The sequence below is a fragment of the Anolis sagrei genome, chromosome 2 (genome assembly GCF_037176765.1).
Source record: "Anolis sagrei isolate rAnoSag1 chromosome 2, rAnoSag1.mat, whole genome shotgun sequence".
In the NCBI taxonomy this organism is placed as follows: Eukaryota; Metazoa; Chordata; class Lepidosauria; order Squamata; family Dactyloidae; genus Anolis; species Anolis sagrei.
Genome location: NC_090022.1, coordinates 169,904,257 through 169,929,208, shown reverse-complemented (window position 1 = coordinate 169,929,208; position 24,952 = coordinate 169,904,257). Strand labels below are relative to the sequence as shown.

General features: G+C 48.8%; 1 protein-coding gene across 1 annotated transcript in view; it reads left to right on the top strand.

The window, feature by feature from the left end:
- The window catches only part of LOC137096102 (uncharacterized), a 234,386-nt gene extending 209,761 nt beyond the window's left edge, over positions 1–24,625 (top strand). The window contains exons 4-24 of the mRNA XM_067464104.1: positions 6,775–7,093; positions 16,708–16,793; positions 16,981–17,038; positions 17,328–17,401; positions 17,584–17,608; positions 17,793–17,869; positions 17,970–18,042; positions 18,389–18,522; positions 18,646–18,796; positions 18,890–19,062; positions 19,181–19,303; positions 19,395–19,500; positions 19,628–19,765; positions 19,945–20,121; positions 20,261–20,407; positions 20,525–20,644; positions 20,720–20,828; positions 20,980–21,042; positions 21,145–21,339; positions 23,162–23,443; positions 23,517–24,625. Of these exons, the coding sequence (XP_067320205.1) occupies positions 6,775–7,093; positions 16,708–16,793; positions 16,981–17,038; positions 17,328–17,401; positions 17,584–17,608; positions 17,793–17,869; positions 17,970–18,042; positions 18,389–18,522; positions 18,646–18,796; positions 18,890–19,062; positions 19,181–19,303; positions 19,395–19,500; positions 19,628–19,765; positions 19,945–20,121; positions 20,261–20,407; positions 20,525–20,644; positions 20,720–20,828; positions 20,980–21,042; positions 21,145–21,332 (2,341 nt within the window). The 3' untranslated portion in view covers positions 21,333–21,339; positions 23,162–23,443; positions 23,517–24,625. The remainder of the gene's footprint in view (positions 1–6,774; positions 7,094–16,707; positions 16,794–16,980; positions 17,039–17,327; positions 17,402–17,583; positions 17,609–17,792; positions 17,870–17,969; positions 18,043–18,388; positions 18,523–18,645; positions 18,797–18,889; positions 19,063–19,180; positions 19,304–19,394; positions 19,501–19,627; positions 19,766–19,944; positions 20,122–20,260; positions 20,408–20,524; positions 20,645–20,719; positions 20,829–20,979; positions 21,043–21,144; positions 21,340–23,161; positions 23,444–23,516) is intronic.
- The last annotated feature ends 327 nt before the right edge of the window (positions 24,626–24,952 follow it).

The following is a 24,952-nucleotide window of genomic DNA, read 5'->3' as shown; positions in this document are numbered from 1 at the left end:
GAGGGGCCCCTGGGAAGGAGGGGGGATATGCAAAGTTTGGCATGGGGGGATTGTGAGGTAGAGGGGAAATTTGCATATGGGAGGTGATTCCCCGAGGGAGAGACTGGAGGGAGGGGCCCTGGAAAGGAGGGAGATATGCAAAATTTGGCAAGGGGGGATTGTGAGGTGAAGGGAAATTTGCATATGGGAGGTGATTGGCCAAGGGAGAGAGAGGAAGGAGGGGCCCCTGGGAGGTAGGGGGATATGCAAAGTTTGCCAAGTAGGTAGAAGTATTTTTTTATATAAGTAGTTTTTATTATAATAAATACGTACTACAAACACATTTACTAACAGTTACAATCAAATGAGACAGACTTTGTTTTGTAGTATTTACGTTTGCAACATTTATATTTTCTAAATCATTATAGTTACAAAACCAACTGCGATATGTCTTCAAAGTTTTTCTTTCTTCTTTGGTTTCAATTACAAATACAGTTATAGTTACAAACACAATTGCAAATTCACAGATATAAGTGGGGATTGTCTTGCATCCCAGCAACCTATGTGAGGCCTTTTCTCCCAAAGAAAGAACTAATTAGTTCAAATATAGTTCAGTCAACAGGAGTCGATCAACTGATTGAAACTTGATTAAAGAAAATGGTGTTCTATAGAAAAGCTACTTCAATGGTACACTCCGGAGTACAGAATAGCAAAGTATTTCCAAGATATACATGAAAGGCAAAAGCAGAAGTACATCTAAATACTGGCTTCAAAAATCATTCCAAAATATAGGTTACAGCAATAATCTTCTTGATGCAGCAAACAGCAGAGCCCAATACTAAAAGTAAAGCCAAAAATCTCCAGACAAAGAACTCTATCCAAAACGTGATTCCCCAATACCAAACAAGAAAAAATGACATGAAAACAAGGCCATAAGCCCATGAAAAGGTGACTTTGAAATCAGAGCTGATGGGGTTTAACCTGGAGAAAGGATTTGGAGAAGGAAAGATTGTAAAAAAAAAAAAAATATTGAATTTATGTATATAATAATTAAAAGTTAGTGTTTGTATGCGGCAGGAGGGAGGGCAGTGTATGTATGTATGTGGCAGCGTTCTGATTGGCTGATACATCCACAGCTTTCTGATTGGCTACCACATTCATAGGCCACTGCTAGGCCCCAAAAGAGGATGCCATCTTCCCTTTTCAACATTGACCCAAAGAAGTCAGCTTTTGGCACACAGAGCTTCCAAGACCCACTCTACACCCTGGTGCAGTTTGAAGGAGGATGGAGCATGCATGATGGGACTTGAAGTACCTTCACTCACTTCCTGAGACTACTACGATCCTCATCCAATGACCGATAAACACCAAACTTGGCACAAAGAGCCCCCATGGCCCACTCTACATCCTGGTGCAGTTTGAAGGAGGGCAGACCATGGATGATGGGACTTGCAGTACTTTCACTCATTTCCCGAGACCACTGCGACCCTCATCCAATGACTGCTAAACACCAAACTTGATACACAGAGCCCCATGACCCACTCTACATCCTGGTGCAGTTTGGAGGAGGGTGGACCACTGATGATGGGACTTGCAGTACCTTCATTCACTTCCTGAGACCATTGCAACCCACATCCAATGACTGATCAAAACTAGACTTGGCACATAGAGCCCCCATGACCCACACCACATCCTGATGCAGTTTGGAGGAGGATGGACAATGGAAGATAGGACTTGCATATGGGAGTTGTAGTTCACCCGTGTCAGTGGCCAAAGAACAGCTGCCCTATGAACTGTGTCGAGATAAGAAATGTGACGTGCTGTGTGTCCAAGAAACAACAGAAGCAACCAAAAGTTCCAGGAATGATCTTAGTAGCAAAAAGACCACATGCACAGTATGGAAGCGCTGTCTTTGTAAAAGCAGGCCTCCAAGTCAGCAGTGCCCATAACACTGAAGAAAACAATATAAAGGTTATAGAGTAGAGCTTAATAACATCACATTTACCTCTGTGTACAAACCCCCAAATGAAGAGTTTTGTTTTTCCTCTCCTGAGAGCTTTGTTAGGCACCAAAGGGAGGTAGTAATTGGTGACTTTAACAGCCATAGCCATGTATGATGCTATGCCCAGGAGGATAACAATGGAGAGGCTTTCCTCTCCTGGGCTGAACTGCACAAACTATCCCTTATTCATGATAGTAGACTCCCACCATCCTACAACAGTGGGAGATGGCACCGAGGATACAACCAAGACCTCTTGTTTGTGAGCGACAGGCAGCATTGTGCAGCAATGCACTAAATCAGTGGGACCACCAATACCAAACACACAGCACTGATCAATAGTATGCCAATTGTCCCCAACTATAAGGCCTTAGAAAGTCCGATTTTAAAAAAGATTCAACTTCAGAAAGGCGGATTGGACTAAATCAATAGGAGCATAGTGTCTAGGTCTAAGGAAGTAATGCTACCCCTCTATTCTGCTTTGGTTAGACCACATCTGGAATATTGTGTCCAATTCTGGGCACCACAATTCAAGAGAGATATTGACAAGCTGGAATGTGTCCAGAGGAGGGCGACTAAAATGATCAAGGGTCTGGAGAACAAGCCCTATGAGGAACGGCTTAGGGAACTGGGCATGTTTAGCCTGAAGAAGAGAAGGCTGAGAGGAGATATGATAGCCATGTATAAATATGTGAGAGGAAGCCACAGGGAGGAGGGAGCAAGCTTGTTTTCTGCTTCCTTGGAGACTAGGACGCGGAACAATGGCTTCAAACTACAAGAGAGGAGATTCCATCTGAACATTAGGAAGAACTTCCTGACTGTGAGAGCCGTTCAGCAGTGGAACTCTCTGCCCCGGAGTGTGGTGGAGGCTCCTTCTTTGGAAGCTTTTAAGCAGAGGCTGGATGGCCATCTGTCAGGGGTGATTTGAATGCAATATTCCTGCTTCTTGGCAGGGGGTTGGACTGGATGGCCCATGAGGTCTCTTCCAACTCTTTGATTCTATGATTCTATGATTCTATGAAATTCTCAGGCATGTTAGATGACAAGATCATATCAGTCACCCCAATCCCCGAGGAATACAAGCACTTTATTGAAATAGTAAAAACCTGCTCATGAGCCTCTACACTGAGAGGCTGCAGAACACACTTCCTTCGGGGCATTACTCCTGAAACAGCTGCCTTGCTGGAAGACTATTACAGGCTCCACAACGAAGACCCATTTAGTGAGCAAACTTCAGGCAGTGCAGAGCATTTTGTCCTCCATCTCTGAAGCCAAGAAAGCACTGAAGTCGACATGGGAAGGAGCAGTCAGAAGGCGTGGAGGCTGCTAAGACAGTTGAGCAATGACTCCTCACAAACTAATACTCATGCCAACATAAAGGGAGATCAGATAGCGCATCAACTTCTGAAGAATGGGAAACCCAACCTTGCTACCAAAGTAGGAAGGAAACCAATAGTCAGACAACCCGAAATTGAGAACAACAACCTTCACGAACCCTTTACATCTACTGAATTGGACATGGCCTACAATAGATGCAAAAATGGCAAAGCAGCTGGCCTGGAAGATCTAGGGATGAAACAAATTAAGAACTTTGGCTCAAAAGCAAGGTGCTGGCTGCTAAAGCCGATGAACAACTGCATTGCATCCTGTCAGATCCCCAAAATCTGGAGGAAAACAAGAGTCATGGCCATCTTGAAACCAGGCAAAGACCGCAATGATCCAAAAAGCTATAGACCAATCTCTTTGCTGTGCCATCTTTACAAAGTTCTGTAGAGACTTATTCTGCATAGAATCATGGAAAAAATAGAGCCATTTCTGATCCCACAGCAAGCTGGCTTCAGGAAAGGCAAAAGCTACACATCACAAGTGTTGAACCTGACGTGGTACATAGAAGACGGCCTTGAAAAGCAGCAGATTACAGGAGCTGTCTTCATAGACCTGTCAGCAGCCTATGACACTGTAAATAATCTCCTTCTCCTGAGGAAAAATTATAATATCACAAAGGACTATCACCTCACCCGCTTCATAGGAAATCTGCTACAAAACAGGAGCTTTTTTTGTTGAATTCCAGGGCCAGAGAAGTAGATTATGAAAACAGAAGAACAGTCTGCCTCAAGGGAGCGTGCTTGCTCCATCAATGTTCAACATTTACACAAATGATCAGCCACTGCTGATCATTTGTGTAAGAAGGGACAGAGAGTTTCAACTGTGCTGATGATCATGCCATCACCGCTCAAGCAGGGAGCTTTGAAATGGTTGGACAGAAGCTTTCCAAAGCTCAGTCATGTTAAAAATATAAATAAAAACATCTAACCACTTCATCACATAGACTAAATTCCACTTAAAATTCAGGAAGCCCCTGATCCCACCACATTCATTTGGCCTCAAGTTTAGGAGAGAGCAGTCTTTGTGTAGTTTTTAAGTGTGGGGGCCAGCAGTCTTTTTCAACATGTCAGGAGGCGGTGAGGAAATTAGGTTGTTGTAGGTTTTTTTGGGCTATATGGCCATGTTCTAGAGGCATTTTCTCTTGACGTTTCGCCTGCATCTATGGCAAGCATCCTCAGAGGTAGTGAGGTCTGTTGAGGTCTGGTGAGCAAATTGATTTTTTGGAATCATTGGGAAGTTTGACCTTTCCTGTAATGTAGTGGCATTTGTTGCTCCCAGTTTAAAATGTGGGAAGGGAAGTTGTGGGAGACTCCCTCCTGGGCACACAGAAGACTGGGCGGTTAGTAAAAGTTCCGTCACCGTCATTACCTTTTCTTCACCGAGAAAGTAGGTCTTTGCCAAAACAATTTCTTTTTTTTAGTGTGGTGAGGGTAAACAATTCTCCCACTTTATAGGAAAGGGGAGCTCTACTCAGCTGAATCTTTTCACCCATTTAATTACCTTAATGCAATGAAGTCCTTACAAGCATCTATACAAAACACTGTATTGCACTCTACTCCAGTCAGTAACGTTATGGCGTTTTCCGTCACTCCAGATTAATTTCCTTTACTAAAAGTCTGTCTAAACAGGAAAGTTTTTAATTGGTTCTTAAAAGAAGAAAGGAGCGCACTGTTTTAATTTCTTTCGGGAGGTTGTTCCACTGGCTCGGGAAGGCCACTGAGAATGCACTCTCCCTCATTGCTGTCAGCCACATTTGCGACTGTGGTGGAAGTGAGAGTAGATCTTAAAGAGCGAACTGGTTGGCATGAGGAGGTGTGGGCAGATAAGTAAGTTGGACCTCAACCATTTAGGGATGTAAAGGTTAAAACCAGCACCTTTAATCAGGCTTGGAAAGAAATTGCTGCCAGTGCAGGTGCTGTAGTAGAGGAGTTTTGTGCTCCCTGGGCTGCAGGTCTTTGGACTAATTGGGTTTCCGGGCACTCTTCAGGGGCAGCCCCACATAGAACCTGTCACAGTAGTCTAGGTGGGATGTAACTAAGGCGTGGACCACCATGGCCAAGCCTGGCTTCTCAAGGTACAGGTGCAGCTGGCGCACAAGTTTTAATTGTGCAAAGGCCCTCCTGGCCACCACCGACACCTAGGCTTCCAGGCGTAGTGATAAGTTCAGAAAGACCCCCATACTGCAGACCTGATGTTTCAAGGGGAGTGTATCCCCATCTAACACAGGTTGCCTCCTATACCTTAATCTGCCTTACGACTGATACTGTTTGGTTTCAATTTCAATTTGTTTGTCCTCGTCCAGTCCATTACAGCTGCACTGGTTCAGGGTCTGAGTGGCATCCTTCGCTTTCGGTTGAAATGAGCAGTAGCGTTGGGTGTCATCTGTGTACAGATAGCACTGAACTCCAAAACTCCGGATGATGCAGGACCCCACAGGACAATGGCCATAGGGTCGATCAGGCATCCCCTAGTGCCACCTTCTGGGTCCGTCCTTCCAGGAAAGACCGGTGTCGCTGTAAAACAGTGCCCCCGAGTCCCATCCCAGCCAGGCGACCCAGAAGGATACCATGGTCGATGGCACTGAAGGCCACTAAGAGGTCCAAGAGAACCACCAGGAACACACTCCCCTGTCTAGTTCTCTGCGTACATCATCTCCCAAGGCAACCAAAGCCATCTCTGTCCTGTAGCCAGCGCTAAAACCAGACTCTTCCTTCTCATTAGAGACAATCCAATACGTAGAGCTGTTTGAATTGATTTTAAAATCCTGTTCAAATTTGATTTTTAAGATTTTCCATGGAACCCCTAAGGGTGCTTTTGTGGAACAATAGGGTTCCATGCAACAGATTGAGAGCTAGCGCTAGTCTAGGCAGCAGGGGGAAAAGTTTGTGGGCGGGGCTTAGCTGTGGGAGGGCAGGAGGGAGGGGCCTCAGGGAGGCAGGCATGTGTATGCAGGGGTGAGAGGTGAGAGGGAATTTGCATATGGGTGCTGATTGGCTGGTGGAAGAAGTAGCGAGAGGGGCCCTTAGGATGGAGAGGTTTCTATGCAGAGAGGGAATTTGCATGTGGGTGCGGATTGGTGAGCATGGAAAGGGCCAGCCAGTCACCAGCCACATGTAAATCCCTCTCCTCCTCTCAATCCCAAACTCCTGCCACTCAGTCCTCAGGCAGACCCCTAGTTGCCTTGCCAGAGCTCTCCCTCTCTCCCAGTGGCAGGCAGTTCCAGGGGTCAATCTCTTGCTAAGTCCCTTGGAGTGGAGAAGAGGGATGCCCTCATGGGGCCCCATGGGCTTCCAGGACCATCCATTGGAGGGAAGGAGGGAGCCAGGGGGGCTGCAGGACCCTTGGCCCCATCCAGGGGGTGGGATGCCCCAGTCTCTCATGCTTTGTGGCCTTCTCTTGCCCCTTTCCAGACCTCCCGAGCCACAAGGAACCTGCGCGGAAGTGTCCTCTCTCCAGCCGCACATCAAGCCACAAGAAACCTGTGCGGAGGAGCCCTCTCTCCAGACGCACATCAAGCCACAAGGATCCTGTGCGGAGGAGCCCTCTCTCCAGACGCACATCAAGCCACAAGGATCCTGTGCGGAGGAGCCCTCTCTCCAGACGCACATCAAGCCACAAGGATCCTGTGCGAAGGAGCCCTCTCTCCAGACGCACATCAAGCCACAAGGAACCTGTGCGGAGGAGCCCTCTCTACCGTCGTACATCATTGAAGTGAGGCCAGCGTCGAAGGTAAGGAAGGAGGCCTCTCCCTCCCAGGAACCTTTTAGAAATCAGGTCTTCTATCTCCTTCAGGGTTCCATTCGTGAGCCATAACCAGGTCTTCTCCTTATCAACTTTTCCTTCAATTTTGTCAAGGAACAAAATCAGGGGGGTTGGTGCCGGGAGGTGGGAGTGTTTCACACTCGGCACCTTGTCTGGTCCACGGTCATGCCCAGGAAGTTGTGCCCATTAGCACCAGTCTGGGGCAGAGCCTTTTCCTGGCTTGTGCCTTGTCCTCCACTGCCACGAGGCTCATCTGCTTCTGGCCAGCACACTCCCCTTCTTCTGGGCCTCTGCCCCAGGGACAGGGAGGACAACTCTTTCTCCTCATCCTCCACCTCCATCACCTGTTTTATAACCCCAGAGATGAATGGGCCAAAATAGATCAATTTCACCAAAGGCAATGCTGGAGGTGCAAGACGCAGAAAGGCACTCTTCCCATATTTGGTGAACTTGTAAGATGATACAAGATCTTTGGGAAAATGTGATTAAAGAAGCAAGCAAAATTATGATTAATAAGGTTAAGAAAAGCCCAGAAAAGTGTCTTTTAGGGCAATTTAGAGAGAGAATTAGCAAAGGAGATGAAGAAATATGTCAATATAGATTTGTTGCTGCTAGAGCAGTGTCCAGGAGATCACAAAGAGTCGGAAGCGACTGAACGAATGAACAACAAGAGCAGTGTTGCTCAACCTTCCGAATACCGTGACCCTTTAATACAGTTCCTCGTGTTGTGATGACCCTCAACCATAACATTATTTTCATTGCTACTTTTTTAAAAAAAATCATGTCAGAAGCAACTTGAGAAACTGCAAGTTGCTTCTGGTGTGAGAGAATTGGCTGTCTGCAAGGATGTTGCCCAGGGGACGCCCGGTAATTTTGCTACTGTTATGAATAGTAATGTAAATACCGGATATGCAGGATGTATTTTCATTCGCTGGATCAAACTTGACACAAACACCCCCAATATGCCCAAATTTGAATACTGGTGGGCAGGGCCGTAGCCAGAAAAAAATTTCAGGAGGGGTTGAAATTTTCGGGGGTGGGGGGGGTTTGAAAATTTTGCAGGGGGTGTTGAAACCTGTCTCCTAGCTCACGCTGAAGCAAAGAGCATAGCAGGGGGCAGAGCAGCCTTCAATAGCCTGCAGCTCCGCCCCTGTCAACCACCTCCACCAAGTCTGGCCTCCTAAATGAGAGCATTCAACACCCGCCCCTCTCCGAACCCATCTCCTCATATGAATCGGCTAGGACACTAAGATCATCTGGGGTGGCACTGCTCTCAGTCCCGCCTGCATCACAAGCGAGCTTGGCGGGGACGAGAGACAGGGCCTTTTCAGTGGTGACCCCTCGGCTGTGGAACGCCCTGCCTGCAGATATCAGATTGGCCCCCTCCCTGCTGGTGTTTCGGAGGAAAGTGAAGACCTGGCTGTTCGAACAAGCATTTGATTAAACAGTGTAATTGAACATAGGAATACAGAATAATGGATGACGAGACTGGATTCTGATTTTACTGTTGAGGTGCTAATGATTGTTATACGGATGTTAATGATTTATGTTACAGTTGTTTTTAATTGCCTATACTTGTTTTGTGATGTTTTGTACTGATGTTGTTCACCGCTTTGAGTCGCCTGAGGGCTGAGAAAAGCGGTATAGAAATAAAGTAAGTAAGTAAGTAAAGTAGGTAAATATCCCCCATTTACTTTCCCTTTTGCCTTCCCCTTTTTATATATTTCTTTTATGACTTCAATAAATTCCTTGCCTATTCCAAAATTTTCCATTCTTTTAAATAAGAAATTGTGGTTAATTGTATCATATGCTTTGTATACATCCAATTTGATAAATGCGTAACTTTTTTACTTTTCTGGGTGATAATGTTGATCAAATTCCTCAGTGGGTGGCTTATATTTCTTCCCGTAATAAAGCTGTATTGATCATCCCCTATCACTTCTGGTAATATATCCTTTAATCTATTTGCTAAATTTTACGCAAATATTTTGTAATCTTGATTCAATAAGCTAATTGGTCTATATGAATTCACTTCTCTTGGATTCTTCCCTGGTTTGAGTATTGTTATTATTTCCACTTCTCTCCAAGACTCCGGCACTTCTCCCTCTTTTATTATATTATTAAAAATTATTGCTAATTCTGGAATCAGAACCTCTTTCATTTGTTTATAAAATTCTGCAGTAAATCCATCGTTTCCTGGTGATTTCCCTTTTTTAAGATTGTCTATTACTTTCTCAATCTCCTGGTATGATATTTCGCTCTGTATTTGTTTTTTTTCCTCCTATTTTTTTCCTCACCCAATCTTCCCATGGTATATTTTTTCCTCCTTTATATAATTTCTGATAGAAATCTGCAAATATCTCCCTTATGCTTTTATTATCCTTTATCAATTTATTATTTTTATCATATATTTCTTTCACTTTGTTTTTCCTTCCTTTTTTTAGATAATTTGCTAGCCGTCTCACTGAATTGTTATTTGTCCTTTGAAAATCATTTTAACGATTTATTGTCGAAGGCTTTCATGGCTGGAATCACCAGGTTCCTGTGGGTTTTTTCGGGCTATAGGGCCATGTTCTAGAGGCATTTCTCCTGACGTTTCGCCTGCATCTATGGCAAGCATCCTCAGAGGTAGTGAGGTCTGTTGGAATTAGGACAATGGGTTTATATATCTGTGGAATGGCTGGGGTGGGGCAAGGAGCTCTTGTCTGCTGGAGCTAGGTGTGAATGTTTCAACTGACCACCTTCATTAGCATTTGAAGGCCTGGCTGAGCCTGGGAAAATCTTTTGTTGAGAGGTGTTAAGATGTGCCTGGTTGTTTCCTCTCTGTTGTTTTGCTGTTGTAATTGTAGAGTTTTTTAATACTGGTAGCCAGATTTTGTTCATTTTCATGGTCTCTTCCTTTCTGTTGAAATTGTCCACATGCTTGTGGATTTCAATGGCTTCTCTGTGTAGTCTGACATGGTGGTTGTTGGTGTGGTCCAGCATTTCTGTGATCTCAAATAATATTCTGTGTTCAGGTTGGTTCATCAGGTGCTCTGCTATGGCTGACTTCTCTGGTTGAAGTAGTCTGCAGTGCCTTTCATGTTCCTTGATGCGTGTCTGGGCGCTGCGTTTGGTGGTCCCTATGTAGACTTGTCCACAGCTGCATGGTACACGGTAGACTCCTGCAGAGGTGAGAGGATCCCTCTTGTCCTTTGCTGAACGTAGCATTTGTTGGATTTTCTTGGTGGGTTTGTAGATTGTTTGTATGTTGTGTTTTCTCATCAACTTCCCTATGCGGTCAGTGGTTCCCTTGATGTATGGCAGGAACACTTTTCCTCTGGGTGGATCTTCATCTTGACTCTCGTGGCTTATTCTTGGTCTAGCAGCTCTTCTGATGTCTGAGGTGGAGTATCCTTTGGCCTGGAGAACCCAGTTGAGGTGGTTCAGTTCATCTTGGAGGAGGTGGGGTTCGCAGATTCTTTTTGCACGGTCTGCCAAGGCTTTAATGGTGCTTCTTTTTTGACTTGGGTGATGGTTGGAGTTTTTATGTAGATATCTATCTCTGTGTGTGGGTTTTCTGTAGATGGTGTGATCCAATTGTTGATCTGGTTTGCGGATAACTAGGACATCTAGAAAAGGCAGTCTTCCTTCATTTTCTTTTTCCATTGTGAATTGGATTTTTGGGTGGATGCTGTTAAGATGGTCCAGGAACCTGTTGAGTTCTTCTTCTCCATGGCTCCAAATGGTGAAGGTGTCATCCACATATCTGAACCATATCGTGGGCTTTTTGGTTGCTGTCTCCAGGGCTTGTTTTTCAAAGTGTTCCATGTAGAAGTTAGCTATGACCGGGCTGAGAGGGCTCCCCATAGCTACTCCATCTTTCTGTTCGTAGAATTCATTGTCCCACTGAAAGTAACTGGTGGTAAGGCAATGGTGAAACAGAGCCGTGATGTCTTCTGGGAACCTCTGGTTGATGAGTGCCATGGTGTCTGCTACCGGGACCATGGTAAATAGAGATACCACATCGAAGCTGATCACATTGTCGTTGGTATTTAGCTTGAGATTGCTGATTTTTTTCTATGAAGTGGGCTGAGTCCTTGATGTAGTGTGTAGTGAGCCCAATATGGCTTTGTAACTGTGCAGCAAGAAATTTTGCTAGGTCGTATTTTAACGATTAATTCTTTTTTCTATATATCAAACTTATCAATTTCCTTCAGCTCTTCTTTCAACATATCTATTTCTTTTTTAGTTGTTTTTATCATATCTATTCTGTAACTCCTTATATTTCTCTTCCATTTGCTTATTATATTGTATAGAGTCACAGTGAGTAGTGACAGAAATCGTAGGTCATGAGGATGGGGGTGGAGGGAACAGGCCTGGTATGATGTTGTAACTGTACAGTTTTTGTTTGTTATTTCAGTATTTGTTCTTTGTTTTTGTGTTTTGTTTATTACTGCTATGCAATAAAATTTAAAATTCCATCTTAAAAGGGACCAAAGGGACCGTAAGAGATTATAAAGGTGGGCCAAGAGTTACAAGATGGATTTTAGCAGGGAGAACTCTACCATACTAGACTTTGGCAACAAAGATGAAATGGGTGACCCCTGACTTGAAAACAGTCCATGTGAAAAGGACTTAGGAGCCCTAATAGACCGCAAACTGAACATGAGTCAAGAGTGTGATGCAGCAACAGATTAAAAAAACAACAACAAAAAAACAGAATTTGAAACTATCTTAGAAAAAGAAGAAAAAGTTTGGGTTGTTGTGAGTTTTTCGGGCTATATGGCCATGTTCCAGAAGCATTCTCTCCTGACGTTTTGCCTGTATCTGTGGCAGGCATCCTCAGAGGGTGTGAGGTCTGTTTGAAACTAGGCAAGTGAGGTTTATATATCTGTGAAATGTCCAGGATGGGGGAAAGAACTCTTGTCTGTTGGAGGTAGGTGTGAATGTTTCAATTGGTCACCTTGATTAGTATTTAATGGCATAGCAGTTTTAAGGTCTGGCTTCTTCCTGCCTGGGAGAATCCTTTGTTGGAAGGTGATTAGCTGGCCCTGATTGTTTCTTGTCTGGAATTCCTCTGTTTTTGGGTGTGGTTTTTTATTTACTGTCCTGATTTTAGAGTTTTTTTAAATATTGGCAGCCAGATTTTGTTCATTTTCATAGTTTCTTCCTTTCTGTTGAAATTGTCCACATGGCTGTGGATTTCAATGGCTTCTCTGTGTTGTTTGACATGGTAGTTGTTAGAGTGGTCCAGCATTTCTGTGTTCTCAAATAATATTCTGTGTTCAGGTTGGTTCATCAGGTGCTCTGCTATAGCTGACTTCTCTGGTTGAAGTAATCTGCAGTGCCTTTCATGTTCCTTGCTTTGTGTTTGGGCTGCTTGTGGTGGTCCCTATGTCGACTTGTCCACAGCTTCATGGAATACAGTAGACTCCTGCAGAGGTGAGAGGATCCCTCTTGTCCTTTGCCGAACGGAGCATTTGTTGGATTCTCTTCGTGGGTCTGTCGATAGTTTGAAGGTTGTGCTTTTTTATCAGCTTCCCTATGCAGTTGGTAGTTCCCTTGATGTATGGCAAGAACACTTTTCTTCTGAGTGGATCTCTGTCTTGACTCTCATGCCTTGTTCTCGGTCTAGCAGCTCTTCTGATGTCTGTGGTGGAGTCTCCATTGGTCTGAAAAGCCCAGTTGAGGTGGTTCAGTTCACCTTGGAGGAGGTGGGCTTCGCAGATTCTTTTTGCACGGTCTGCCAGGGCTCTAATTGTGCTTCCTTTTTTACTTGGTTTAATAGTCAAAATTGTACAAATTTATTTGTTTGTTTGTTTATTCTATTTGTATACCGCCCTTCTCAGCCCACAGGCAACTCAGGGAGGTTTACAGAGGCAACAATTCAATGTCCAACAACACCAAGAAACATTTAAAAACATTAACATATAATATAAAACCAGCTAGTAAAATATAAATCATTTACGTCTCTTAGTTAAAAACGTTGTCCAATCTCATCATCCAGCCGTTCCATATGTCTGTCACACTGCATTTTTAAACGCTTGCTCAAACAGCCAAGTCTTAACCTTTTTTCCGGAATGTTAAAAGGGAGGGTGCCGATCTAATGTCCCTAGGAAGGGCATTCCATAGCCAAGGGGCCACCACTGAGAAGGCCCTGTCTCTCGTCCTCGCTAAATGTATTTGTGATGCAGGCAGGATCGAGAACAGGGCCTCCCCAGATGATCTTAAGGTCCTAGCTCAGGGGTCCTCAAACTTTTTAAACAGAGGGCCAGGTCACAGCCCCTCAAACTGTTGGAGGGCCGGATTATAATTTGAAAAAAAATGAATGATTTCCTATGCACACTGCACATATTTTTTTTGTAGTGCAAAAAACACTTAAAAACAATACAATAAATAAAATGACGAACAATTTTAACAAATATAAACTTATTAGTATTTCAATGGGAAATATGGGTCTGCTTTTGGCTGATGAGATAGGATTGTTGTTGTTGTTGTTGGTGTTGTGTGCTTTCAAGTCGTTTCAGACTTAGGTTGACCCTGAGCGAGGGCCGGGTAAATGACCTTGGAGGGCTGTATTCGGCCCCCGGGCCTTAGTTTGAGGACCCCTGTCCTAGCTGGTTCATAAGGGGAGATGTGTCCTATGTTATACATCCTATGTTATAACCTGGAAGACAACCAAGTAAAATCCTCCATGATTTCATGGGCAAAACATCTGGGGAGAAACATAGCTCTTGATCATTGGGAATACCTGTGGAATAAAGGTTTCAAATTCAGAGTGGTGGCAATTGATATAAAGCTGATATACAGACAATTGATATAAAGTGTTCTATAGGTGTTATGAAATAATAATAATAATAATAATAATAATAATAATCTTTATTTCTACAGCGCCACCGTCTCCCCAAAGGGGACTCAGAGCAGCTTAAATGAGGCCAATCCCAGCGATACATTACAGCAACATAAAATATAAACAACAAAATAACATCACAATAAAATAAATAAGCTAATCAAGTAAAATAAACAGTACAAAATAACATAGTGGAAAATAAAACACAGTGGACGGGCCAAATGCACGACATAAAATGATAAAACACTGGATGAGATAGCAATGAAAAGGTACATTTGTGGGGGAGGAGCTCATAGGGGACTGAACAGTGGAATTAGACTTTCAATAAGGTGGGGGAAAGTGCAATATGAGGGAAGCAGTGTAGGTGAAACAACAGGACTGGAATATATGGTCACTCTCCAAAGGCACATCAGAAAAAGCCAAGTCTTTAGATCTTTCTTAAAGGCTGCCAGGGTGGGGGCTTGCCTAATCTCACCAGGTAGCGAGTTCCATATCCGGGGGGCCACAACGGAGAAGGCTCTCTCCCTCGTTCCCACAAGTCGTACCCGTGATAGAGGAAGAGGTGTTATGCAACCACAGCTCTCCTCACCAAAATAGATAATTTCCAATCAGGATTCTGTTGGAGGTATAAAATAAAGAAAGGGACTTTCTTCCATGTGTGATGGTCTTGTGAATTGGTGCAGGCTTACTGGAAAAAATGATCCAGGTAACAAATATAATGTTCCACAACCAAGTTTTAAAAAAATCCAGGGATGTGCCTGGAAAGAGAAAATTGTCACTACAGCTTCGTTGCTGCATGTATAACGATTGTCAAAGAATGGAAAGGGGGAAAAAACATTAAGCATCAAAAGTTGGAGGGATAAACTGTGGGATTGGGCGCAGATGTCCAAGATTTCTAGTAATTTACTAGAAACGGTTCTGGTCCAACTTCCTGTTCGAACTTATCTCCCTTTATGAGCCAACTAGAGTTTTAAGATCTGCTGGGGAGGTCCTGCTCTCGGTCCCACCCTCTTCGCAAGCATGATTGGTGGGTACATGAGACAGGGCCTTCCTTCTCAGTGATGGCCCCTCGGTTGTGGAACTCCCTCCCTAGTGACATCAGGCAGGCACCATCCCTCCTGGTCTTCAGGTAAAACTAAAGACCTGGCTTTGTACGCAGGCGTTCAGAGAATAGGCCAATACGTAATTCGAGTTCAACAGTTTTGGCCATGACTATGGACTAATTACTCAGTATAAACTCACGACTCAGCACTTTATGCTTTTAATATGTTATATGTTTTAATCTGTTTCATTGTCTTGTGTGTTTTTAGTGGCTTATATGTTTTCATTGTTTTATAGTTGATAGGGTATGTGTTATGGTTTTTGTTGTTGTGTATTTGTTCAGTTGCTTCCGACTCTTGGTGCCCTCATGGACCAGCCCAGGCCAGAGCTCCCTGTTGGCCATGGCCACCCTGAGCTCCTTCAAAGTCAAGCCAGTCACTTCAAGGATACCATCCATCCACCTTCCCCTTCCTTTTTCCTTCAATTTTCCCCAGCAGTATTCTCTCCTCCAAGCGTTCCTGTCTTCTCATGATGTGGCCAAAGGACTTCATCTTTGCCTCTAATATCTTTCCCTGCAGTGAGCAGCTGGGCATTCATACCTGAAGTATGGACTGGTTGGATCTTCTTGCCGTTTAAGGCACTCTCAGAATTTTCCTCCAACTCCACAGTTCAAAAGCGTCTATCTTCCTTCACTCAGCCTTCCTTATGGTCCAGCTCTTGCATCCATAAGTTACCACGGGGAATACCACTGCTTTAACTATGCAACCATTCATTGCCAGTGTGATGTCTCTACTCTTCACTGTTTGATCGAGATTGGTCCTTGCTCTCTTCTCAAGAAGGAAACGTCTTCTGATTTCCTGGCCGCAGTCTGTGTCTACAGTCATCTTCACACCTAGAAATACAAAGTCTGTCGCGGCCTCCACGTTTTCTCCTTCTATTTGCCAGAACTGGGCTGGACTAGATGGCCTTTGGGGATATCTGCCAACTCTGATTCTATGAATGTGTGAATCTACTCTCCATCAGCAGTTGTAGACACAGGAATCAAGCTCCCCCCCCCCCCAAAGGGACACCCTTCCAAATATTTAAACATGGCCCTCATATCCCCTCTCCGCCTTCTCTTTTCCAATGCAAATATTCCCGGCTCCCTCAACCAGTCCTCAAAGGGAATCATCGTTCTCAAACCTCTCACCCTTTTGGTCACTCTTCTCTAAACACAATCTAGTTTGTCCCTGTCTGTTCTGACCGTTGGTGCCCAGAACTGGACACATTCCCATTCCAGGCAGGGTCTGACCAAAGCAGAAGAGATGCCCGCCTTCAGAGGGAGACAGAGCTTAAGGGACAGGAGATGAGTGGTGGGTTGAGTGTCCCCTGGTGACCCCTGGAGCAAGATAGCCGTCCTTTCCCCTTGGGTTCCTCCATCCCGTTCATTCCCTGTCCCTCACAGAAGCTGGGCCAAGGCAGCGGTCAGCATCCAAGAAAGGAGGGCGATTCCACTTTGTTTCCCAGGTGGGCCTCTGCTGAAGAGCGGAGGAGATCCTACAGCCCTCATGTGTCGTTGGACTGCAAATCCCAGCAGCCTCTGACAGTGTGGTCAACTGAGAGGAATGCTGGGGGTGGCAGTCCAAACATGACTGGAGGGAGAGAGGTTGTAGCGGAAGGAGAAGCCCTTCTTTGTTGGAGCCTTGAGTTTCCCTTCCTTTCCCTACAGTTTCTGGGGAGAGAGGAGCTCCCCTGGGCGGACAGCAGCCTGGAAGTGCAGAGGGGGAGCCTGACGTCCTCCGAGAGAGCAGAGAGGTACCTCCTGCCCATGATTTGGGGGGGGGGGGGTAGGGAAGGCTGCGGCCTGGGGGTTTGGGGCCTCCCAAAACGTTGCTTTCCTCCCAGGGGCTGGAAGGTCCTTGGGGTGGGGCTGGCCTTGGGGACCTTGGGAGATTGGAGGGGATCCCAAGCTGAGCTCTTCTTCTGTCCCTTGCCCTTCTAGCAGCTTCCTCTCGGAGAAGAGCCCAACTCCGCCGCAGAACAAACTACCCAAAGACTTGGTGAGTGAAAGAGGGGGGCTGGAAAGGGGGAGCTGGATCAGGGCCACCCTAAGACCCCTTGAGTTCAAGGTGGCCCTTGGCTGAAGAGGCCTCCCTTGCGGTGGGAATCTGGGAACTCTAAGTCCCATCAGCCCCAGGCAGCGTGGTCATTGGGGAGGAGGTCTGGGGGTTGCAGTCCAACCCTCTCCAGGATTAGCAGTACGAATTCACCTGGGAAAGAGTGAGGGAGGGTGTGGCAAAAGGCACAGCACGAACTTCCCTCTTCTTCCCCCTTCTTCCCCCTCAACAGGGCTCAAAAGAAGTTGGGATCCCTTCTGAGTTGTTCCTGCCGGAGTGGGTGGCCCTGGACCTCAATACAGAGAGGTACCTCCTTCCCAGTTTCAGGGGAACATGGCAGGCAGAGGTCTCCTCCCTCCCTCTCCCAATTGAGGCCAAGGGGGCCTCAGCCTGCACTCTTATTCCATGGGGGCTTGGGGGGCTCCACCAGAGAGAAGAGAGGGGAGGACTTTTTCTGACCTTGCCTTCTTGTCTCTCTCTCCTTGCAGTGTCAACGAGCTCACTCAGAAGATGGTAAGGAAGGGAAGGGGATGGTAAAAGAGGGGTGGGCTCCTTCCTCTCTACCCCCACCTCTTTTCCTCTCCCTGCCCCTCCTTTCACCTCCTTCCTCCCACTCTAGTCCTCCTCCCCTGGGCTGCCTTCCCATTCCTTCTCTTTTGGCCCCTTTTTCACTCCTCTGCCCAATTGTCTTTTGCAGGACTCCGACGAGGCAACGCTGGCAGACATCGCCAGCATAGAGGATGAGGTGTGGGACCCTCCCCCCAGTTCGAGCAGGTGCGTTGCTATTGCCCGGGAGGGATGACCACAGCCCTGCTCCTTGTCCTCCGTCCCTGCCCTGCCAGGCCTCACCTCCTTGTGCCTCTCTTTCTTCCAGTTCCCTGAGCCAAGAGGAAGCCGTAGACATGGCCCTTCACCCTCGGAGGTGGTCCTCCCTGGACCCAGAGCAGGTAAGGCCCAGAGTTCCCCCCGGCCAGGCCTGGGACCACCACCCAGGAGGCATCGCCCAATGCCTTCTTCAGGAGATGAAGAGGCGCCTCCTGCAGAGACCTTCCGGATGACAGGTTCGTCCCAGAGAAATCCGGCCTTCAGGTAGGCTGCTCTTCTCGGCTCCCGTTCGTCACCTGGTGGTCTATCTGGCCACTGGAAAGGTATGTTGGGAGCCCAATGCCCAGTTACCCTCAGCAGGCATTCTTCACACTTCACCTGTCAACTCTCTCCCTCCACTTTTGGCCCCAGGGGCCTTTCCATGGCTGCCGGGTGCCATTGTTTCTTCCCTCCTTTCTTTGCTTTCAGGCGAAAGAACACCTGCATCGGCTTTGCATGCTTGTCTGCAGTCCCTCCTCTGCAGAGGCCATGCAAGCAGTGGACTACGTGGCCCGCAAACACCTCAAGATGGCCACGGACCACTTTCTGGAGTCCAATGGGAGGTAAGAGAGCTGGGCCTGGGGGTGCCCCATCCCTGTCCCGATGGGGCCCTAGCGGTCTCCCCATGGGGTCGGAGACAAGGCTGGCCCTGACCATGGCTCCCTCTTCCCTCTCTTCATTCACAGGCCTTGTGGTGAATTAGTATGCGCCGTACTAAATTCACAGTATTGTTGCCTGGAGGCGGCGCTGGACCTGTTCCTGGCCAAGGTGAAGGAGGGCCCTTGGCTGGCCCAGGAGGGCGAGGAACAGGGCGGCCCTGCTTGGGATGCGGCCACGGTAAGGGGAAGGAGAATGGGACCCCCTCTTTCCCAGCCTTGACCAGGAGCCCTCCTTCTGTTGAGGTTCAAACCTCCTCCTTTCCCTCCACAGGCAAGAGCGACCCGGGCCATCGGCGGGATCGTGAAGCACATCAAGGAGAGCTGTCGCCTGGAGGGGTGGTTCCTGGAGCTTCTGCTCGCCTTGGTGACCAACTTCATCGAGGTCACAAGGCCTGGGTTGGAGGCACCCAGCAGGAACCGGAGCAGTGGCTACGTTCCTCCAGGGTAAGGAGAGGGTGGGGAGGAAGGGTCAGTGGGACTCCCAACCCTTTTGGGGGGCCTGATGGGGGACTCAGACCCTCCACTGGGAAGTAAGCCTTTTTCTTTCCTTTTTCTTCTGCAGAGAATTGGCGAAGATCGTCTCCGTGCTAGTGAAGAGGGTGGCCTGGGTGTCCCACAACGAGACCTCCGAAAAGATGTTCGAAGATCCCAGCGTCTGCCCCGAGGGGATGGCCCTCCAATTGCAGTAAGGAGCAAGGGCTGGAGGAGGTTCAGGGAGGAGGCCCGGCTTGTTCTCTCTGGCTGGGTTTCCTCAGGGGGTCTCTTTTGTCTTGCAGGAGCCTCCTCAAGTCCTCTTCTTCCCTTCTCCGGCACCTGAGTTCCACCTGGGAGGAAGAAGCGCCGCTGGAGCATTCAGCCGGCGTGGTGGCCTTCTATATTCAGGTGAGGAGGGTTGGTCGGCCTGGGTTTTGGGGTTGGAAAGGGCCTTAGGGCAGGGCTGGCGAGGCGAGGAGAGGCAGTGCTTCCCTTCCTGGCTCTAGCCCCTCATGCTTCTCCTCTTCTCTTTCAGCTACTGCACATCGGCCAGCGCCCTCACTCCCCGGAGAAGACCTGGACGCTGCTCACAGCCTGGCTCCAACATCGCAGCCTGGCTGTCCAACATCAGAGCAGGCAGGGCCTTCTCCTGCTCTGCAAGACCTACAGGGAGGTAAGTCAAGCACAGCCCAGGCTCCGCGCAGCAGGCCTTGCTCTTGAGGTCGTAGCAAGAAGATCCTGGAAGGTTCCTTCCTCAAAGAAGGGGGGAGGCCTGTGGTCCGGCATCCTCTGCAGGGTACATCTTACGCAGGGCTGCGCTTTGATTTCGCCCTCCTTCCTCTCTCTTTGCAGACCATGGGCCTTAAGGAGCTCCTGGTCGGGGTCACTGCGGGGCTGCAATCCCCCCACCACAACATCACTATGGAGTTCCTGGACCTGGCTGGCCGGCTGGAGCCCTTGCTTGAGGAAGAAGACCGGGGCCCCGCGAAGGTTCACCTGGCTGCCGTCTACCGCCTTCTTTTCCACCACGTGAGTCTTGGCCCCTGGGCCTCCTCCTTGGGGAGGGAGGGAGGGAGGGAGCTGGCTTTTCCCTCTCCCCATGCCCTGAGAAGGGCCTTCAGGGAAGGAAACTGGGGAAAGATGGCTTTCTTTTCACTCCCCCTTTTAGGAGGCGGCCAAGATCCGGAAGGCAGCCCTGGAATGCTTCAAGCATCTTCTCTGGCGCCCAGAAGATCCCAATCAGGAGCGCCAGACCATCCATGGCCTCCTGGCGGTGCTGGTGCACGTGGAAGATGAGGATGAGGAGGTTGCCAAGGTAGGAGGGAAGCCCAGCTCTGGCCCCACAAGGCCTTGGGGTTCACGGAGGAGGGAGGGGCCCCTTGCCCTCCAAGGGAGCCTGGCTCAGCTTCCCTCTTCCTTCTCCTCTTGAAAGGCTGCGAGGGAGACCCTCCGGGAGGCGGTGAAGATCCTCGGATGGCACCTGGAGGAGAGCGTTCTGGCGCGGGACACCTTCAGCCTGCAGGAGCTGCTGCACAAGATGTCCAAGCGCCTGGTCAGTAGTCGCCCTAAGGCCTGGCAGTCAAGGGCCCTTCTGCCTGGCCTCTTTTGACCCCGCTCTCTCCTCCAGATCCAGCACTGCAGCTCCAGGTGGGAGTTGGAGGAGAAGGTGTATGGCTTCCTGCTTTTCTTTAAGAGCCAACATCCATCAGCAAAGAAGGCGGCAGCCATGTTGCTCGGTAAGGGACCGGGAGGGTCTTGGCCCCGTTCCCCAGAGGGACCCCCCCCCCATTGCAGAACAGTCCGTGGAGCCCCTCCTGGGGAACTCTAGGGCACTCTTTGCTCAAGGAGATCATCCCTCTCTTCTTTGCTGCCTGCCTTCCCTTCCAGGTCACCTGCTTCACAAGATCGGCAGCATCGCGACCCAGAGTAACGTCTGCACCTTCGAGGCCTGTAAGTGGGGCCTGAGAGGGCCTGGGCCTGGGGAGAGAGGCTCGCTGGGGAGTCCGTGTGCCCTCCCTCACCTTTTCTCCTCCCTCCCTCTCTCCCTTCCAGGGCTGATCTTCCTCCTTGCCGACCATGACCCTGAAGTCAGGCGAGTTGGCTGGGAGACCAAGGCCATCCTCGCCAGGACCTCCGCCCTCCACTCCCGGCACGGACTGCAAGCTGCTCTTCGGCGCTTGGTGGCGGCCAGCAGGCGACAGAGGTACCCCCCAGAGTACGCCAAGGACCCACTCACCTGATGGACCGGTAAGGAAGGGAGGGAAGAAGGGAGGGAGGAGGAAAGAAAGAGGGGGGGGGGAGGGAAGGAGAAAAAGAGGGAGGAGGAAGAAAGGATAGAGGGAGGAAATGAGGGAGGAAGAAATGGAGGGAGAGAGGAAGAAAGGGAAGAGGGAGGGAAAAGAGAAAGGAAGTGAATAGAGAGTGAAGGAGGGACAAAGGAAGGAAAGGAGGAAGGGATGGAAGATGGGAAGGAAGGGAGAACTGAGAGGAAGGTGGGAGGGGGAAAGGAGGACTGAGAAAGGAAAGGAGAAAGGGAAAGGAGGAAGTGAGGGAGGTGGGAGGGAGGAAGACGACAGAGAGGGAGGGAGAAAAGAGGGAGGAAAAGAAGGAGGAGGAAAGAAAGGACAGAGGGAGGAAAGTAAGGAGGAAGAAATGGAGGGAGGGAGGAGGAAAGGGAAGAGGGACGGAAAAGAGAAAGGAAGTGAAGAGAGAGCGAGGGAGGGATGAAGGGACGAAGGGGGGAAAGGAGGAAGGGATGGAAAATGGGAAGGAAGGGAGAACTGAGAGAGGAAGGAAGGAAGGGAAATGAAGAAGCGAGGGAGGAAAGGGAGGGACAAAGGGAGGGAGGGAGGGAAGGAGGAAGGGGAAAGACAGAGAGGAATGTAGAAAGGGAAAGCAGGAAGTGAAGGAGGTGGGAGGGAGGAAGATGAGAGGGAGGGAGGGAGAAAAGAGGGAGGAGGAAGAAAGGAAGAAGGGAGAGGGAAAAGAAAGCAAGGGAGGATAGGGGGAGGGAGGGAGGGAGGGAGGGAGGAGGTAAAGGAGGAAAGGATGGAAGATGGGAGTAGGGAGTAGGCAAGAAGGCTTGAAGGAGGAATAGAGGGGGAGAAGGAAGGGAGGGAGGGAGGGAGGGAGGGAAAAGAAGAAGGAAGGGAGGGGAGGGAGGGACAAAGAGAGGGAGGGAAGGAGGAAGGGATGGAAGATGGGGGAAGGAGGACTGAGAGAGGAATGTAGAAAGGGAAAGCAGGAAGTGAGGGAGGTGGGAGGGGGGAAGATGAGAGGGAGGGAGGAAATGGAAGAAGGGAAAAGAGAAAGCAAGGGAGGATAGAGGGAGGAGGGAAGAAGGAAGGGGTGAAAGATGGGAGAACAGAGAGAGGAAGGGAGGAAGGGAAAGGAAGAAGTGAGGGAGGAGAGAGGGAGGGAGGGAAGGAGGAGGGGATGGAAGGTGAGAGGGGGAAGGAGGACTGAACGAGGAAAGGAGAAATGGAAAGGAGGAAGCTAGGGAGGTGGGAGGGAGGAAGATGAGAGGCAGGAAAAAGGAGGGAGGAAATGGAGGGAGAGAGGGAAAAGACAAAGCAAGGAAGGATAGAGGGAGGAGGGAAGGAGGAAGGGATGGAAGATGGGAAGGAGGGAGTAGGCAAGAAGGGTTGAAAGAGGAATAGAGGAGGAGAAGGAGGGGAGGGGAGGAGTGAAAAGAAGAAGGGAGGGAGGGGAGGGAGGGCTGAGAGAGGAAGCGAGGGAGGTGGAAGGAAGGAAGATGAGAGGGAGAGAGGGAGGGTGGAAAAGAGAGAGAAGGCAAGAAGGAGGGAGGGAGGTTTGTAAAGAGCCTTGGGGTGGAAGGAAAACAAAACAACAGTGTTTAGTCTGATCAGTTCCAGAGTGTAGAGACTCCCTCCAAGCACACAGAGAGACCCAGGCGGTTGGAGTCGCAGGGCAGAAAGAGCAGACGGGGAGACAAGCGAGGGGTCCACGTCAGCCGAGGAGGGTCCGCCTTGGGGTCTCCTTCAGCGCAGGCCCTAAGAGAGGCCCCCATGGAAGGAGACCCAAGCCCTGCTTTCTCTGCCCTTTGCAGGAACACCACGATCCCCTGCGTGCGCGCCCAACAGGAAGACCTGCGCTCCAGCTGTGCCGCAGCCCCAAAGGGAAGTAGCGTCCAGGAGGCGGGAGTCTGCCCAGCCCTGGCCCAGGGAAGCCCCGCCCCCTGCAGAAGCCCCACCCCCGCTCTGGGCCCCATTGCCACCAGGGGCCCTGGGAACAGAGCAGAGCAGAGCAGAGCAGGAAGACTGCCTGGGCCCCTCTGGCCCCTCTCTTGTTTCATTGTTAACACTAATTTTTATGGAAATTTTCCAGTTAGGTAAAACAGGGAAGAAAGGGAGGGAAGTTAGGGGTGTGGTGGGGGAACTGACGCTGCTCTGCCGTTCTTGCAGGACCGCTCTGGACGGAGGATCCGAGGGACAGTGACCACCAAGGGACCCTGACCGCCAAGGAACCCTTAAGGACGAAGGACCCTGACCATCGAGGGACATTAACCTCAAGGGAGCTTGACCACCGAGGGACCCTGACCGGCGAGGGACGCTTAAGAGTGAAGGAACCTGACCACCGAGGGACATTGACCTCAAGGGAGCTTGACCACCGAGGGACCCTGACCGGCGAGGGACGCTTAAGAGTGAAGGACCCTGACCATCGAGGGACATTGACCTCAAGAGACCCTGACTGGCACCTGCAAGAATAGGAGAGAGAAGACAGGACTTCCATAGATTTGTTTTTTTTGCTTTGTTGTTATTTAGTATATTGTAATTGTGTTGTTGTGCAGGAGAGGATCCCACTCCACTGTGAAAGCGCTGCTCTTCCCCTTTGGCCGCTCTGGCTGCCTCCTGTGGATCCGGGGCTGGCAGTGGAGGGAGGCCCAGGCCACTCTGGCAGATGGGGGGTTTCCAAGGGCCCCCTCCCTCCTCTGCAAACCCCAGGACCCACAGCCTAGCGCCGGAGGGGAGGAACTGCCCTTGAACAGTGCGATTGGAGAAACCCCCCACTCTTGGTTTATTGTAATTTAATACGATATAATAGTCTAGTCCCAAATGGTCTTGTTTAATAATATCTGATTAGAATAAATGTACCTCTTTATTTTTAATTGGCCGCTTTCCTTGGATTCCTTTGGGGAGGGAGACCCAAGCCACCCAGGGCTTGCCACTCAGGCCTCATCCACACTGACCCTTTCGTGCAGGTTGAACTGCAGATGAGGCTGGGTCTATCCTGCCCTCTATCCCACATTAACTGGGATTCATACTGGATTATATGACAGTGTAGACGAGGCCTAAGAGGAAGAAGTGGGAGAAGATGATAATGCTGCCATGGAGGCTGGATCTACACTGGCCTCTATTCCAGGATCTGATCCCGGATTATCTTCCTCAAAATGGATTATATGAGTCTACACAGCGAGATAATCTGGCAATGTAGATCCAACACAGGTCTGCATTGATCACATAATACAGTTCAACCTGCATGAAATGCACAGTGTAGATCAGGCTATCCTCATCACACTAGAGAATGAATCCACTTACAATCCAGTTTCTGCCTCCTACAGAATTCTGGGGTTTATAGTTTCGTGAGGCTGTTAAAGTCTCCTCCCTAAACTACAAAGCCCAGAATTCTGCAGGAGGCGGCAACCAGATTTAAAGTGGATTCATTCTCTAGTGTGATGAAGTATGTATTACACTGCCATATAACCCAGTTTCAGAATGCATTTTAACTGTGTTTCAAACTAGATTCTATGGCAGTGTAAATGGAGCCATAGTCCTCTCTGTTGTATAGGCTTCTTAACCAGGGTTGTCATGTTGGGCAACACTGATGTAAATTGTGATTT